We start from the raw sequence: 14,945 nt of genomic DNA on the forward strand, positions 1-14,945 counted from the left end.
TTGAGGATTAACCCCCCAGTTAAGATAAGGAAACAAGACTACAATCAAAACTCTTCCTCTTTCCAAGTCACCCAATAATCCATAGCCAAGTGTGCCCAAGAAAAATAAGCATAAACGCCTGACTGCACAATGAAAGACATACCTTCAAGATTGGATGGCCCACCTTCAAACATATGATCTCGATAGATGGGCGAAGGGACATATGACTGGCTCAGGGAGCAGAGACATCCGACACAACATCGACTACATTGGTGTCTGAAAGGGGTTATTGGCTGTCAGCGGAAGACAAATCTAGGAGAAAAATTCTCCTATGGCGTCACCCACTGGTGGTGGGTAACAAGAAGCTTTTGCATTTTCATATTTTTCCTTGACCACTATGGCTAATGAAAAAGTAGAGGGAAGGGTGGAGGGTTGAAATGAAGAACGCCAAGAGATGTTTGGGTTTCCTATCCTAGAAATGGAGGAGCAAGTGAAAATGAAAAACATAAAATGAATAGCTCTCTCCCATTTTCATGGAATGTTCTTTGAGGAATCAAACAAATTCCTTTACAGAACATATGATTGCAAGGATGATGTCCAAAAGCAGAGATTGCCCCCTTCTACTTCGAAGGATGCAAGCCTAAGATGTTTCATGAGTCCAAATGTACGTAGTGTACAAACATGGGAAACAATGGAGAATATTTTTTGAGAGAAATACAAAGAATATTGCAAATCTAAAGACTTAAGAGATGAAATCTTTTGAATGGCTAATGGAGTGGATGAATCGATAGAGGCCTATGTTGAGAGATTTCACTTCAGTGACGAGAGATCTAGCAGTTGTACAATTGACAAATACTCTTTGAAGACCGTTTTGTTGAGAGAAGAAAGAAGTGATTGTATGGAAGCTTTAAATTTGATCGCATGTGGAGATATTTCCAAATGCACTTATGATGAGATAATAAATTTTTGCAAAAACTACGCAAGAGCTGTGAGTAAAAGTGGTAAAGGAATTAGAGTAAGTGTTGCACAAACTTCTAGTACCACAGTTGGATTAACAAAACTAGAACTTTGAAATTTGCTATAGTATATGAAGGCAACTATTTTACGTTCACTGATAGTCTAGATTGATAAACTGTCAAGAAGAAAAAGGAAATTGAAACATTGGCAGTTTCTTGTTTATAGTGCACCACAAAACATGCTTGTCATGAATGCCCATTGAATAGGTAGCAATTACAAAGACAATAATGACATCAATCAGTGCCTGTAGTTGTCGGGTTTGAAGGCTCTATATGAGGGAGTAGATCACAAAGTGGAGTAGATTTTTTTCATAAACTGGTGAAGGGAAGGACTAACATTTGTTGATCAGTTATTGGATACCCTATCCAGGAAATATAATTTTCCTTCCTAAATAGTTTTAGTGGATATAACCCAATGCAGATTGCCTTGCAAGATAAAGCTACCTTCACATGTCCATGGGGTACCTTTGCGTATAAATGTTGTAGATTCTAGGGCACATGTAGATAATGAGATTCTTCTTGCATGATAACTATTTGTGAGTTATTTAATCTTTACTTCTTAGCACAATCTTCACTTTTTTATTATTAGAGTGTGTCTTCTTAGTTCATCAAATAGCTAACAAAAACAAAGAGACTAGAACACTCGATGTTGGCTTTCTACCAGGGCCAAAACCTCCCCCACAAAATTCTTCTTATAGAGATTCCAATTGACGAATACCAAGACCATGACCCTTGACCTACTAGGCCACTCCAAGACCAAGACACCAATTCTCTTCTTTGACACTACTGAGATCATCATCATTTCTGCACCATCATCGAGGCATTTATCAAGGAGATCTTCATATTGAGATATGTATAGGAGAGTTGCATGTAGATCCACCGATATCATGATAGTCTCATCATAACTGTTCCTTCATTGAGATCATAACCTTTGTGACTATGTCTTCATCAAGAACGACATCATGACTGTCATAGGATTATGACTGCACTTTAATGTATGCCAAGATAGTGTGTCACTATGAGATCCTTCCATCTTAATTATGCCGAGACTGTGTGTGGTATTGTAGGATTCCTGTGACAGCACTGAGATTTTCACCGAGAATGAGACTGTGTTCTCTTGGCACCTAGTCACTATTATGCCGAGAATACCTCACTGTCTTACCCATTCGAAAACCATAGTGATACCTCTCCATCCGAAGTACTGAACAACTGCCTTGATCCGAGATTCCTGTACCTCCTGTACCCTTCCGAAGTTCTGTGCCTCTGTCATCATCCGAAGTTTCAGAGAAGTCCGAGTTTCTGTGCTTCTTGTGGTGACTTTAGTTGCGTATATATAGTTGTCTGTCCATGTACTCAAGCCGACATGACAGTGTGAAACGTTGTGTCCTTTTATTGAGCTGACATGACTGTCCTTTAGTTATTTAATTCAATTTGAGGCCGACATGGCTGCATTTCTCATCGTTTTGCTTGTTGCCTTCTTCAAGAGGATTTGTGCTTGTCTTGGAGGGCTGATCTAGACTCTAGGTTGACTCATATACATTACATAAATGCTCAAGAAGAGCTCTTCATGACTTTGACTCTTTAATAATAAATCCTAAGGCTCTCAATGGGAGCCATCTATAAAATAAACCTCTTGCTCATGAAACCCATGCAGCAAGGCATAATGATAAATTCATTTTCTTAAAAATCATAATTACAATGTCATGAAGACCGAACCTAGTTACACTTTCTTCAACACTCCCTCCTAACTAGGGAGGTATTCATGATGGTACATGGTCATTCTCAATTTGAAGAATTTCTCATAAGAAGAATTAGATTGGTAACCCATTTGTATAGCATCATAGTAACCAACGTTGTTTCCACAACAAGGCCTTGACTGACAGCTCTATCTCTCATCAGATCAGAGCACAATGTTGGTGAGACCAATGACTATAGACACCTTCATCATTGTCTCTTAAGGTACATACCCACTCGAGTGTTCACCGAGTATGACCTTCTAAAACTATTCTTATCTTGGGTTCCACGCCCTCAAAGAATATTGGTCCTCTTGCCTACTCTTATCTTGGATGCCCTACACATCCTCAAAGAGCATCGAATGCCAGATGATTATCCAATCCTTCATTCTTTCTTCCCAAATGAAGACAAGAATGTTGTGTCTATCTCAGTGTGGAAAAAGTCTGCAAAAAATCGCGATTTAATCCTAAAAATGCGATTTTTTGAACTAAACGATTTAATCCCCCTACTTTTTGGCGATTTATACTCCTAATTTAATCGGGAGTCGACCCAAAAAGTTTGCCTCCCTTCCCAAGCCGCAGATAAAGAGGCTGCAAAGGTGAAAAAACTGTAAATTGAAGCTTCCATCCATGCATTTTCAAGTTATTGCATTGTATTGTTTGTCATACTTCTTGTGAGCATAACAGTCTCATTTGTAATCTGTTAGTTTTGAGGTTAAGATATGTTTTTGTTTTCCAAGGAAAAACAAATCTTTATACTTCATATTTCTAGTTAGAAAGCAAAGTATACATTGGCTAAGCCTCCAGGCTTTCAGTGATCCAGACTCTAACGGCCACTGCCCCTTCAAAAGATTACAAAAGTACCAAAAGGACATGCATACAACAGTCTTTCGTAGAAAGAACCCACACTATCAAAAACATTGTTACAATTGTTGAATGCTTCTAGAAGAAACAACAAAGAGGAGGTCATGAAGATCAAACAACAACAACCTGTCCAAAAAAAAACAAAAGCAGTGCCTCCAAAAAGAACCCATTTTTTAGACAGGAACAAAGTACCTGTGAAATCTTGTGACAACAAAGATCCTTCCTGCAATGAGAGCACGTTTTGAAAGGGAATCTTCTTTAGTGGTGAACTCCCTGTAAATGTGGGGAAAGGTTATGTATCAGAAGTGGATTTTACCTCCAAGAGTTTTTGAATAATAGATGCCAAGGCTAGGTTAGTAATCTGACATCTACTGTTTTCTCAGGAAATAAGCAACTTGGAGTCACCAAGCGTTAATTTTCACATCTACTATGATACTGTTAATTTTCATTGGACCTACCACCTGACACCTTATTACCCAAGCAGATTACAATCTACTGAATAAATGCATGACTTATTTGTTTATAGAATTAGTGGAAACAAAAATTAAAAGGGGAAGAGGATCTCAGTGACTGATTACTTGATGACTTTTAGATGACTCATGATATACATTTATTATATTTTTTGTTGATATTTTGACTCTTGAGAGTTGAGACCCAGACAGAACTCAAAATTCAAGAGTTGATTCACTATTTTGATATGTGATGTAGCACTAGACTTCATATACATATTATATATTAGCTTTCTTTACATGTTTATGTGGAGATGCATTTATTTGATGTTGTGGATACTCTAGATGTTAAAAAAGAAAAAAAAAATGAATAATTTTGTGTTTTTTTAATTTTGCCGACTTTTTCAAAAAACTCCAGACTTTGACGAGTTTTTCAACTTTTGGACCCTTGCTGAATTAATCCCGACTTCGACTTTTTCCACATTGGTCTATCTTTCCCTCTCAACTAGGGAAGATATGCTCATTCCTGTAAAGGAATGTACGCAAGTTCCTTCTGACCAAGAGCTTGCGCAAGCTCCCTCTCAATCAGGGACTTGTCAGAGCTCCCCCTTGACTGGGTACTCTCCTTTTCATCAGGAACTTCTTCTTTGTGGGTCCTTCAGCTGCTTGATCAATTTCTTTCCTTGATGTCATGAAATTTAGTTGAGCTTCTTCCTTGTACGGCATTAGCCATCCATCACTTTCCTTCTTGGTTCATTATGTCATTCCTTTCTCCGTGGAAAGTGGCCTTGTTGATACATATCTGGAACCTTTTGTTTATGGCTCCTCATCATGTTTCTTTCAGGAATTTCCATCCACCACATGAATGCTAGTTGTACTTGTACTTACAACTTGTGTGAGCATACATGATACTTGATGGCGTAGAAAAACATCTGTTGAGTAGAGCTTGAGAACTAGTAGCTCCTTAAATACAGGTGTTCTATTCCAATTTTACTAGAGTATATTAATGTAGATAAATACTGGGTTGGAAAGAAATTCAATAGATGAAACTTTAGTTGCGTGTTTGTAAGATCTTTATCTGAATAATAAGGTCATGCTAAATCCTGAGGTTCACATCACAGCAGAGTATTCATTTCATTAATTGTATATTATGGCATATTCTTTATATCTTATATTTGGGTTGTGTTAGTTATGATGCAATACGCCAGTTTTAACCCCTAGATTACAAAAGTATACGTATTTATGAAATGGCTATAAGCCTAGACCTATGTGTTCCACATAGAATATGACTCTTGGTTTGTATACATACACCTTATAAATATAATATAAGTTACCACTAATGGCTGCAAGCAAAGAAGGAAACAAAGCGGGCTATAAGTCCATGAAAGGGGAAGGGGGCTTACGGGGCCAAGTGGGATTAACAATATTTTATTGTTACCTACCCTTTGTCCTATGTTTTAAACCTTGTTCTAAGGTTTTCTTCGATTCTGTCTATTCTGGGACACTCTTTATATCAGTTTACTATATTATCTGTTGCTCGTCTGATATTGTGGCGGCAGTGTATGTTCAAAACAATTTTTCACCACCAAGAAAAGTACGCGAATATAAGCTGATGTGATGATATATTTATGATTTTCTACAAGCATAATTTCACAAGGTGATGTGTTACATTTGATATAAAAAACTTAAGAATATGTTATAGATTACTTTGTGAGGTAGATTTTAATTCCTAACATGGAGACGGCTTGATATCTGCTTATGCAGTCCTAGTAGTTGAGGACTGATGTTGAAGTCGACTTGGAAATGTAATAGGAAAGAATTGGGTAGAATATTAAAACACAGTACTTCCAAGTTCTATATATCATCCTTGAATGCAGCTTATGTTGAGTGCTTCGTGTCTAATTTCTGTTGTCAGGTATGCTGGGCATTGAAGGTTTGCAAATATATGCAGTAGCACTATGGCAGATTGGCAAGAATGATTTATCCCTTCAGATGGTTCATAAAGCAGTGACCATTTCAAAGGAGAATATCAAGGCTTCCAATCTTGGGCTGGTGTGTAAATTAGTTTATCAAATTTTCGGGCAGGAGTATGCTATGACTGAACTGTTGAAGACACCAAGGGATATTCGTACAGATTCAAATTTCAGTTTAACTGCTTTTGCCATTGCCATTCTTGATTCTAATGGACGGTTTCCCATGTTTCTTAGTGAAAATATTGATTTGTTCTTTCTGCATGAAAGATTCCCTAAACTTTACTCTTTACTGGCAACTAGAAAACAGGTATGTTCTTGTCCACTTATCATGATGTGAGGTGTGTTTTCTTATGCTTGTAAATTAGTTTAGGATCACCCAGGTGCTTTTTCTGTGCATGGTTTTTCATGCTTTGCTCATTGATATTGTCACATCTTGCAGCTTTCAAGTGCCAATATAAGATCTGGTGTCCAAAATGGTGAGGTGGTCCTGCGGAAAGCTTTACATATGCACCCACAAAGTACTCTTATCCGGTGGGTAATATAAAGCCATGAATTTCCGTTAAAGTTTAATATCACACATTAAACTCTTAAAAGCACCTTTGTATTAGAATTTATTTCTTGTTATTGGATTTGTAGTAATTTAACTGTTTTCTTTTCTTTTCTCTTTTCTCTCTCTCCGTTTTTTGATCAATAGAAATATAGATGATCAATAAAAACATAAAATTAGATGTATGGCAAAGATTAGCTTCTCCTTTTTAGAAGGCGTGGAGGGTAAACATTTCTGACTGGGCTACCTGATGTGGGCTTGTAGTTCAAAGCTTTATTCTAAGTCAAGATGTAAGCTTTATGCTCAAGATGACTTGTCATGTACTTTAGCATTTTATACTTTATTTCATTGAAATCTGATGAAGTGAGAATAACATATATACCATTGTAACTACTCTCTCTATCTATGTGTGTGTGTTCAACATCTTCAATATGTGTGTATACGTCATCTGGTATTTGATACTGATGATTAGGACTCTGTTCAAACTTCAAACATCATAGGTTTGGTTGCTTTTGGGATATTTTATCCTATCTAAAATTTATTCTGTTAATCAACTTATCAAGAGTGAAACCGGGGTAGATGATGCTGATTGCTCAACACCTTCACCCATGTAGTGTTTCGTGGTTATGGGATTGAGTATATTGGAAACCATTCACTATCCAAGAAAAATTCACTTTGTAGTTACAATCGCTAGAGAGTTTTAATGCTACTAACCCTGTGAGTGGAAGGTTCATTTGTATTCTGTGTTAAAGGGTTTTGAGTCTGATTTCTTTTCATGTGTGTTCCTTGACTCCCATTTTCTGGTGTGATCTTGTTGTCATTCTTGGTACCTAGTATCAATACTTACGATGTCCTTCTCAATGCGCAACTAGCTTCCTTTTTGTGATTTTGTTATGTTTTTCTCTTGCTTAGGAAATGCTGTTACATGGTTATGTACAGTTTCTTTGTTCAATCATCTCTTTTTTGCTCCACTCCAAGGGTTTTTGGAGCATCATTATTTTTTGCGACTTCCCATCAGCAAGCAGGGGTCTCAAGGGTTCAACAAAGGGATTCTACTACCATAAAAAAACTTATCGAAGATTTGTGACATCAATGCCAACAGAAAAATGATTTTCAATCACATATGCAGCAGATAATAGGTTCCAACCATTAATTACTCTTGTTCAGCACTTCATTAATAATAGGTTTACAATAGAGGTTCTAACTCAACAAACTATGTTGACATCTTTTGTGCTTCTGAAATAATTAATAACTAGTCATTACTACAACATTTCCATATTTTCATGTTCAACCTCTCTCCCGGATGACTTCTGTATCAATTGTCCATACTCTACAGAGTAACAATATTGCAAGTGAAAGTACACAGGAAATTTCGTGAGCAAATGCACTGACTCACTCAACTCCTTGTTTCCACATGCATCGGCTATGAAGTAGACAGCTATCCACTCCTTAGAATGCATGAATCTTTCTGTAGTTTCTCAGGTTCCAAAACATATGTCCTGCCTTAACAAAGAGCAAGGAAACAATTTCTCTTCTGAAACAATTCTTTGACTTCTTGCAAAGTTACACTAGTTGTGATTGCGCATTGGAATCATCAGAAGATTCTGCTGCAGGCAGATCACCTCTCCTGAAATTAGGAATTGGGGAATCAACACCCTAACCCTAACCCTATTTTTCTTTTTAAATTATAAATATACATTTTATATTCGAAAAGACAAATTGAAAGTTCAATTTATCATTTCATGCATAAATTTTCTGGTTTGAAATCAAATTTCAGCTTTTTATTTCAGGGAAATGAAAATCATGCTCTAAAGTGTATCTACTAATTGAAAAATCAGATGTCTTCACATCACACAAAATCAGAAGCAACAGAATACAATTTTTATTCTATAATCACAGTTTATAGGTTAAAACAGTTTAGTCTATTGGGGCTCAAATATTAATATTAATTATCATTTATGGTTGTGTCAAAATGTCAATGATGAAGTTCAACGCATCGAAATTCAAATTACCAAAACTGTAAACAAAGTTGATCAAGAAAGCTCCACACGTCCAAAGTAAAAATCTGAAAACATGCATAGCTAGAGAGTGAGACTAATTTGACCGAACCCTTTGCCTTCCACATCCTTTAATGGAACAGTTAACTAATTGTGCATATTCATGATAGGAAACAGCATGGGAAAAAGCAGATGTATGATGCTGCCTACTAACAACAGAGATATTAGAAGTACCTAGCATAGTTGACAAGCCAGATGTAAGCATGGATATAGCATCTAAATACCTAACACGAAAACGATCAGTGGAAGAACTGACCAAAGAGAGGTTAACCAACAAGCAACACGTTTGCATCTTTAGTGTTAAATTTGAAAGCTTTGTAAGAGCCTTGTTAAAATTTTTCTATGATCAACAGATGGGGTAAAGATTTGAAGGATTATACAAAAGATCTTGTTAAGCTCTAGACATAGAGTTATTCCATTTCTATTGTTGTATTAGTGTTATCCTTCTTGGTTGGCTAGGTCATTAATGGCTGGTTAGACCCTTTAATTGCAATTGCAACCTTACACCAAGAAGACATAGTTTTAGAGGTCATCTCATGTTGTGTATTCTTTTATATTATAATAGGAGGTTTCCCTCTTGAAGCAGTTTCTCATTCACTCCTCCTTGTCCTTCTCAAGGCGTAGAGTTACTTCTCTTCCTATTTTTATGCTATTTGGGTGTTTGGTGCATAACATTTGGTTTCAAAACATACAATCCTTGGGTTTGGCTACTTCAAATGAGTCATCTTGGTATTTTTCTCTTTAACATTTTTGAGGAAGTTTCAGACAGTGAAAGTTTTGGAAACTTGAGAAGACATAGTGAAATATTAGTGGTAAAAAGTTCATGTGGTAATTAATTTCAGAAATACAGGCTACGGAAAGTAGGGTGTTTGACTAGTCATGATATTAGTCTCAAACAAATGTTCCTAGTAAATTATGTTGGAAATACTGAGAGGAGGGGTGAATTAGTTTTTCTTTCAATTGTTATTTTATGCCAGTTAAGATTTTTTATCACAAAAGAAACCAGAAAATAAGAGATGGAACAAAAATAATTTTATTAATCAAAATGGTGAGGACTCCAATCCTCTTGTACAACAAATCAGGCTCCAACCTGTACAACAATTTTTTTGACTTTTTCAAGGTTCCAACCTTGAACAGACCCAAGCTCCTACTTGGTCAAAATGAGGACTCCAATCCTCTCAACAATTTCCAAGCTCCAACTTGGTCAAAAATCAGGACTCCGATCCTTTCAACTCCAAGCTCCAACTTGGTCAATTTGAAATTTTACATGTAATACTTACTTTAAAAATGCTTCCAGGATGTCTTCAATAATGCTCTAAGAAAGTATTCAATGATGCTTCAACAAAGCTGCTCCAGATATGTCTTCAAAGGGTGCTTCAAAGGATGTCTTCCAAGGCTGCTCTTAAGAATGTCCTCAATAGGTCTGCACCAGTGTTTTAAAAACCGTTTTTAAAAACCGGTTACCGGTCTAACCGGCCGGTTAGCAAGCCTGCCGGTCTAAACCGGCCAAAAAACCCGGTTTGAATGCTGACTTCTCCATTTTTGTGCCCTAACCGGTGAAAACCGGCCGGTTTAGGACGGAACCGGCCGATTTAGGACGGAACCGGCCGGTTTTGTCCTAAACCGGCCGGTTTTAGGCACAACCACCATAAAGTTAAAAAAACATGTTTTTGACTGTGTTTGAGGGGTTTTGGGGGGGGACTAAGGGTGTTTCAACCCTAACAATGTTGGCAATTAATGGTAATGTTAAATTCTTAAAGTAAAAGTGACATTTCCTTTAATTTTCATTTTCATCCTTTTACTTAAATTTTTAACATTACCATGAAATGACTCAGGATGTTTGAGAGTGGTTTCGACCTCATTGGATTTCATATGGAGAAACTAGAACTTTAGATTTCACTCAAAATTCAACAGACATAATGGTTTTCAGGATTTCATGGTTTGGGGGTAAACAATAAATGCAATTAGAGCTCCAAATGATGAGAAAAACTCCTAATCGAGATCCCATTGTGTTGGATGATATTGATCCAACATCAGAATGGGTGGAGGAGACTGAAGAACCTGTGTTTGAGGCTGATTTTGATATCGACATGGCTTTGGCGGGGGATGAAGCAGATTATGTGGTGGCATCAGAACCAGGATCAATAGCGGCATCAAAGAAAGGCAAAGAACCAATGGAAGGCACTAGTCATGCAGGTCGACAAACTCGTGCTTCCATTAGGTCCACTTCTATTGTCATTGGTGGCATTGATACTGAGGTTGCAGATCAGGCTGAGGCATCCTCAGACTCTGAACCAGATGATGTCTATGTAGCTCCTGATGATGATCTTGTGTCTAGTAGTGGTAATGAACTTGATGATTGATCATGTGTATACTGTAGACTTGTAGTAGGCCAATGGCCTCATAGCTTGCAGCAATGTTTTTGGACTTTATAGGCCATTTAGAGCCTCATTTGTTATGTATTTTGCTATTTTGTTGATGATATGTATTGCACTCGGTGCCATTTTGATGTATTCACCTTTACATGGTATTTAAATGAGCAAACTTTGCATATTTTGTCTCTATTGGCTTGGAATCATGGTTTTACATCTTAAAAATAGTTTTGTTTCATTAAAAAAAATTAATTATTTAATGTATTTTTTTTAAACCGGTTCGTTTAGACCAAACCAGTGCCGGTTAGAGACGGTTCTGGTCGGTAAACCGGTTCATTAGGTGGACCGGTCCGGTCACCGGTTCCGGTTTTAAAAACATTGGTCTGCACAAGGTTCTTCAACTAGTCTTCAAGATTGCCTGCTCGAAGGGATGTCTTCAATAGGCTTCAACAATGAGGGCTTTAACGCTGCTCCAAAGAGACTTCAAGATTGTCTTCTTCCAGTGGACAAGATCAACTTCAAATATCTGCTTTATAAGGCACTAATTCAGCTTCAAAACGTCTACTCAAGTCTTCTCCAAGGATTGTTCGCAAGCTTGCTTCAGTAGGTCTGTTCCAAGGCTCTTAAATTCTGCCTGAAGGCCTGATCCAAACCTCAAAAGGTCTGTCCAAAAGAGCACACAGACACTGCCATATGTCATAGATTACACGGCCAAAGATCTGTGCTATTTCAGGGCCAGAACAGAGGTCTGGGGATGATTTACACAGGCCCAGACTGAGGTCTGTACAGGGCCGAAGCCCAAGTCTGTAACAGACCTTCCAGAGGGCCGAGACTGAGTTCTTTAACAGGGCTGAAACCATCAATTTTCACAGGTCCGAGCTGTTTTCAAGATGACTGTTCAAGGGTCCAAGGATTGACCTAACAAGAGGCCAAAACCCTAGTCAAACAAACAACCAATCACAGGCCTGTAATCTACTTCAAAGGAAGGTCAAAATGATATTCAAGAGAGAGCTGTAAGGTGCCTGTTCAATGATCCAAGAAACCACAAAAAAACAGAGAACTGCCTAATAAAAAACACCAAATATAATCTCTGTCTTATCTTCTTGCTCCTTAGTTCACGAGGTGTGAAATCTTCCTTGCCTCAGATTTACTTGACCAAATTGGATGTCTGAATTGGGGAATCTAGGTTTTTATTTATACTTGTTCGTCATGATGAATAGACTCGTCTCTTGAGAAGCGTCTGACTTGAGTTTCTGTAGGCCAACTTGGCAAAATATGATGTTTTAACTTCAAAATTCAATATCTCATCAACGACAAGGAGTTAGAGGACGAGTAAATACTTGTTGGAAAGGGCTTGAAGACCCCTACAAGTCTATGCAATAATCTTCTGGAGACAGTGTCTCCTTTGACATAAAATGACAAAAGTTTCTTCCAAAAAATTAGTCATATCTGAAGCTAGAAATTTCCAATTTGAATGTCGACAGTAACATTAAATAAAAGGTAGATCATCTTACTTTAAGTCCAAATTTTAGAAGCAGATTTGAAAAATTGCAGGTATGGCACGTTATACAAGTTCTCTCTCGAAGGATATAGGAAAAATTAGTTTTTGGAAAAATACCATCACTTTATATTGGCACATCAAAATTTGATCAAACCTATAGCATTGTAGAGAAGGCATATTAGGCTACTATGTGAAATTTCTACGAATCGGAACAACTGGAAATTTATCTCCCAACTTATGCAGTTTATTTGTTTTCTGTTAATTATTAATGCCAAATGTCAATAAACTCACATTCCAATTCTTCAGAACTAAAAACGATGCGGAAAAATAAAATACTGGAACTGAGAAACTAATGCACACGCACACAATAATTTTGACACTGTTATTTTTGGACAATTGTCCCTTGTAAAGCTCCGAACGTAAAACCAGTCCAACAGATTAAGGTTTTATTATTAATAATCTTCAGCGAAATAGAGAATTACAACTGCTTGCCTTCGCAGCAAAGCTCCGACAATTTATCTCATTGGAAAATATCTGGGAAAACCATTTTCCCTCCAGCAAATCGATCTAGCATCCTCCAAGCCACTCATACTCCTCTTTGGCACTTGCATTGCTGTCCAAAAATGCACACTGCAGCCACTGAATATTTTGCATAGCCTCCGGGACTGCTCCTTCCAAGTCGTTTTGCCTCCCTTTACCTCCTGAACAGGGTTGCAGGGTAGGGCCCCCACCCTTCAAATTGCTCCCGTTGCACTTCAAGCAGGAGTGACTCGAGAGCACGCTCCCAAAATTCCCTGCCGTCGCACTCCCGCAAAAAAAATTCGCTCCCTAGTTTTTTTCACAAAAATTTTGTCAGAAAGATGTTCAAAACCCAGTTTTTTCAAAGAAACAAGATTTTTTTGAGTAGGGCAGCCTAATATTCAAGCTTAAGGCCTTAGTATTTGATATGCAATCCTAAGTGAAGAACGTGTTATGGGTTCCAGAACTTAGGTGGAATGTGCTATGAATATTTATGATAGAGAAGAAGGGGTCTTGTGTAGTATTCTAGGGTGGATAGGCACTAATCAAACCCATGGTATGTAGCTCTAATGAGGGCCACATCATTGGAGTTAGAGGGAGAAACCTCTATAGGCTAAAGGGCCAACTCATTCAAGCAATGACATGAAATAGAGTTGTAGCAAAGAACATGGAGTGGGAAGTTTTGAAGATTGAGCAGTTCAGAGGGAGTTAGCCTTAGGTTTTGGTGAGGAGGAGCAATCAACATATCCTTTGATATGAGATGACCTGATAGGATGTTTAGGAGTAGGAGGCTTCTAGGAACAAGTTCAAGGGGAGTATGTCTTTGAAGATAATTCCAAACTAGGTGGCAGGGGAGGCTTCTAGTTGAGAGGGAGCAACCATGGTAGTGGATGTCATTCCAGAATTATAGTCAATTCTAGGGGGCAAAAGTACATCCCTCACTAAGAGGGAGTGTTGATGTTTGTAGCTTAGGCATGTACTACTTCACAGGCCTAAGTGTCTAGGCATGTAGAAGTTTCCCAAAGTATGCTTAGGACACTTGTTCAAGCGTGAGCAGGTTGCTAATGTAACTTAGCCTAAGACTAACTTAGGAATGCAGATAATTAATTGTGTTAGATATTGAGCTAAAGAAACTTAGGAAATGTAAAGTAAAGTGATTTTGTTTTAGTCTCAACCATTAATATCAAGGGAGGTGAGATTTAATCTTGGTCATCCATTGCCTTGGAGATAAGAGTTAGGGATTTAGCTCAATGTAAATTTATAGAAGCAAGGTTAGGGAGATGAGAAAGAGACAACATAAAATAGCACAAGGCATTGAGAGAGGCATCTTAGTGACAAGTGGAGAAGGACTTCCATTGTAGTGTGTTTGGTTAGGAGAAATTGCAAAAGTGCAACAATGGAGATTTATATCAACCAAGGAAATCAAGGATAGATTTGGGGCTTGATCTGCTAGATCAGATTCAAGGTATGTCGTAACTTTAAATTTCTCAGTTGGGCCATTGTCCTAGGGAAGGAGCCCAAGTAGGTTTTGATTGAGTTATTAATGAAGAATTGTTGGTTGGGAGAATTTTGTTTTTGTCACTCATGATTGAGATTGGTGTAATTTTGCGTCCTTTAATTGTGTTAAGAACCTCGTTGTGCATTTATCCAATAGATTTGTAATTTCCCAGGTTAATAAAGTACCGGGTGATAGTTTCAATGGAAAATTTAACATTATTATGTCTTAGGTTGGTATGTAACCGTCATGGAGGTAGACCTATTAGGACAAATGATATAAGAGAACACTTATTTTTTAGACATGTGAAGGCGATTTTTTTTTTTTTTTTTGGTTCGGTTGGTAAGCCATGTCTGGGGGGATTGAATTTCCGATCACTTGGATACACAAGGGATTTTTAGCAATTGTGCTATCACCCACGGATGACATGTAAAGGTGAT

At 37.6% G+C, this 14,945-nt stretch overlaps 1 protein-coding gene across 1 annotated transcript in view; it reads left to right on the forward strand.

Moving 5' to 3' along the window:
• LOC149249250 (Tetratricopeptide repeat (TPR)-like superfamily protein) overlaps positions 1 to 14,945 on the forward strand; it is a 386,408-nt gene that overhangs the window by 325,091 nt on the left and 46,372 nt on the right. Inside the window, exons 25-26 of the mRNA XM_089452450.1 lie at positions 5,957 to 6,321; positions 6,454 to 6,545. Coding sequence (XP_089308576.1) covers positions 5,957 to 6,321; positions 6,454 to 6,545 — 457 coding nt within the window. The remainder of the gene's footprint in view (positions 1 to 5,956; positions 6,322 to 6,453; positions 6,546 to 14,945) is intronic.

This window comes from Pinus tabuliformis, chromosome 7, assembly GCF_031772625.1.
Source record: "Pinus tabuliformis cultivar Carrire ecotype Pingquan chromosome 7, CPIR1, whole genome shotgun sequence".
Taxonomy (NCBI): Eukaryota; Viridiplantae; Streptophyta; class Pinopsida; order Pinales; family Pinaceae; genus Pinus; species Pinus tabuliformis.